The 3,016-nt window shown below is 46.1% G+C and overlaps 1 protein-coding gene across 1 annotated transcript; it reads left to right on the forward strand.

Annotated features, from left to right (window-relative positions):
* Window positions 1-468: 468 nt before the first annotated feature.
* On the forward strand, window positions 469-1,012 carry LOC113127674 (rho-related GTP-binding protein RhoU-like). Its single transcript, XM_026302358.1, has one exon. It carries the CDS (start codon window positions 518-520, stop codon window positions 1,010-1,012), a length of 495 nt encoding a protein of 164 aa, XP_026158143.1. The 5' UTR covers window positions 469-517.
* The last annotated feature ends 2,004 nt before the right edge of the window (window positions 1,013-3,016 follow it).

Below are 3,016 nucleotides of genomic sequence, written 5' to 3' on the forward strand. Positions count from 1 at the left end.
GTCCAGTAAGGGTCTGCATCAAAACCTTCTGTGGTTAGTCTTGTCAAAACTGGACCAGTTTATCACCTGGAGCTGAAATAGAAGTTTCAGATGTATCAAACTCTTGATACATCTTTTTTTTTTTATTTTATATTTGTGAATATAGAAAATCAGTAAATCTTTGACAGTTCATGAAAACTGTAAACTACCTGGAGTGAGACTGATTCTTATAATAAGCCTTTAGTTTGTGAAAAGCTCTTTCTCTTTGAGGGCTCATTTCAGATAGACCTGTTGTCTCCGTACTATCAAAAGAAAACAGCATGAATGTGATTAATGCTGATAAGACAATACCTGCTCATCCCCAAAATGAAATAAACACCACAACACTGACATGATCCTAGTAACAAGCCCTGTGTGTGGATCCAGACCCAGATGTTTCTCTGTACCCCACAACCAAAAATAATGAAATATCACCAAATGTGGGTTCATTTACCACCGAAAGTCCAAATACACTAGAACTTGATCTTTTCTCTGTTTCATGAAGGACGAGCTGGAGCGCCTCCGCCCGCTCTGCTACAAGAACGCCGACGTCTTCCTCCTCTGCTACAGCGTGGTCCGCCCCTGCTCCTTCCTCAACCTGATCAACAGGTGGGCCCCCGAGGTCCGTCAGCACTGCCCTGGTGCCCCCATTGTCCTGGTCGGCACCCAGCTGGACCTGAGGGAGAACGTCCAGGTGCTGATCCACCTGGCACAGAACCAGGAGCGACCGGTGGGCACCGAGGAGGGCTGGCGGCTCGCCCAGGAGCTTGGGGCGGTGAGTTTTGCAGAGTGCTCGGCGCTGACCCAGAAGAACCTGAAGGATGCTTTCGATTCGGCCATCTTGGCCAGCATCCAGCAGACGGACAGCGGCAGCGTCCAGCAGCAGAGGCTGACCCTGAGGAGGAAGACGCCCGAAAAGATCAAGAGCCTCTCGGAGACCTGGTGGAGGAAGATCAACTGTCTGATGGGAGAGCAGAGCTGTGACTTCAAGTGAACGGCACCAGATCAGGTTTTCAGATGCTTTGTAGACGCACAGGGTTAGGGTCAGTCTGCTGAGAGGAGGAGCCAGATGGATGAGAGAAATGCAAGTTTGTGCCTCAGGAAAAAGACTCAGCATCCAGAATCACTTAGACCTTTGTCTGCTCCTTCACTTTTTCTTGTCTTTCTGAGGAAACTGCACCGTGAAAACTGAATATTCTTTGTGGTATCAGACCCAGGTTTGGTCTCAGCAGCAGGTGGATCTTCATCATTGTTAGTGCTTGACTGTTAGTTTGTAGATCATTAATTGATTGATTTGTTACTGATGAAAATCCAATCTCAGTGATGTGGGTCAGGCATGGGGAAGATCAGCATCACCAGCATTTGACGGCTTCTTTGACCCACGTGTCCAACAACATCTGCTCTTTATCAGTTGATGTACAAATAGAGGACAGGCTGGAGGGCTAATAAGGATCAGGTGCTGTTTGTCTCATCAGATCTCTGATCCTCCTGACCAGCCGTTCGCTCAGTCCAACCACAGACCAACATGCATGCACAGAAATGCAGCGCTGTATGCCAGTTAGGTCTACAGGGTAAATTACCCACAATCTCTGCATAAGCTAAAGATCATTCTGCTGGGCTTTTGTTTCTGATTCAGCGTTGGCCTGATAGCTGCAGCCTCCTCTAATAGGAGTAGACAGGACCACCTGGACTGGATTAAACCAGCATATGGAGCCTGATTCTCTCCCCACGGCAGCATCACTTCTCCAGGAGCTGGAGAGGCAGATTCCTCCTCCCTCCAGGGTTTATTGAGTTCAGCTCTGCAGCCAGTAGGTAGAGAAGGCTTTTTATAGCACGTGCATCATGAACCGAGGTTACAAATAATATACACACGTTTGTTCCCATCTTTTAAGGTGGAACTGCATTTCCTTGCACACGTTGCTGGAGACCAACTGGCACCACTAAACCCTAAAATGTAATGATTTGCACTGTGGGAACTTTCAGTTTAACTACAATGCCCCTGGAATATGTTTGGATTCCTTATATTAATACATTTTCACACAAAAACAAAACAGAAAACATCTGTGAGCTAAAATACAATCTAATGAAAAGAAGCTGATGAAGTGATGGTTTTATTCCAATAGATTCATAAAGTGGACAAACTTTAAAGGTGCAGAGTATTTTAGAAAACCCTCATCATTCTGTAGATTTCCTTAATTTGATATCAATAACATTTGTAGCCAGGAGAGCCAAGGTCAGTTTAACAGGTGACCTCACTAACCGTGACCTGAATTCTCCCCAGGACACACATGGTCTGGGAGGGTTTGAGACCAGGTGTGGTTACCTCTCTGAGCACCTGGTCTCTGCTGATCACCTCAGGGCTTACAGTCACTGAAGGACTGAGGTTTAAGGTGGACCAGAGCAAACATCTGAGGGTGAGCTGTTTAAGGCGGTAAAAGTAGGTAAATACACAAACTCAGCTAAAGAGAAAATACAACAGCAATACAGAAAGTCAATAATGAGCTGTGACGACATCACAGTAAAAATAAACTCAAAAAATGGTCGATAAAGATGGGACCTAAAATCAGTTATGCTCATTAAATTGTAAAAAGCAGTGTGAAAATTAGCTGAGATGAAGAGGCTGATGTTTGGTCTAATTTATAAGGATCAGTTTTCTCAGGAACTGGCTCTGCTGAGGACAGTACTAGAAACTACACACTACTGCTTGTCTGCTTGGTGCTGAGCTGGGCTGACGTTGGAGTAGATGTGGTCTTCCTGGTTCCTGATGAGTTGGATGCTGGGGTAGTGAAGTTGATCTGGGCTGACGTTGGAGTAGATGTGGTCTTCCTGGTTCCTGGTGAGTTGGACGCTGGGGTAGTGAAGTTGATCTGGGCTGACGTTGGCGTAGATGTGGTCTTCCTGGTTCCTGGTGAGTTGGACGCTGGGGTAGTGAAGTTGATCCACCTGCAGAGCAAACAGAGAAGACTGTGACATTTTCCATGAGTTTGAGACTCTGGAT

Source organism: Mastacembelus armatus, chromosome 1 (assembly GCF_900324485.2).
Source record: "Mastacembelus armatus chromosome 1, fMasArm1.2, whole genome shotgun sequence".
Lineage (NCBI taxonomy): Eukaryota > Metazoa > Chordata > Actinopteri > Synbranchiformes > Mastacembelidae > Mastacembelus > Mastacembelus armatus.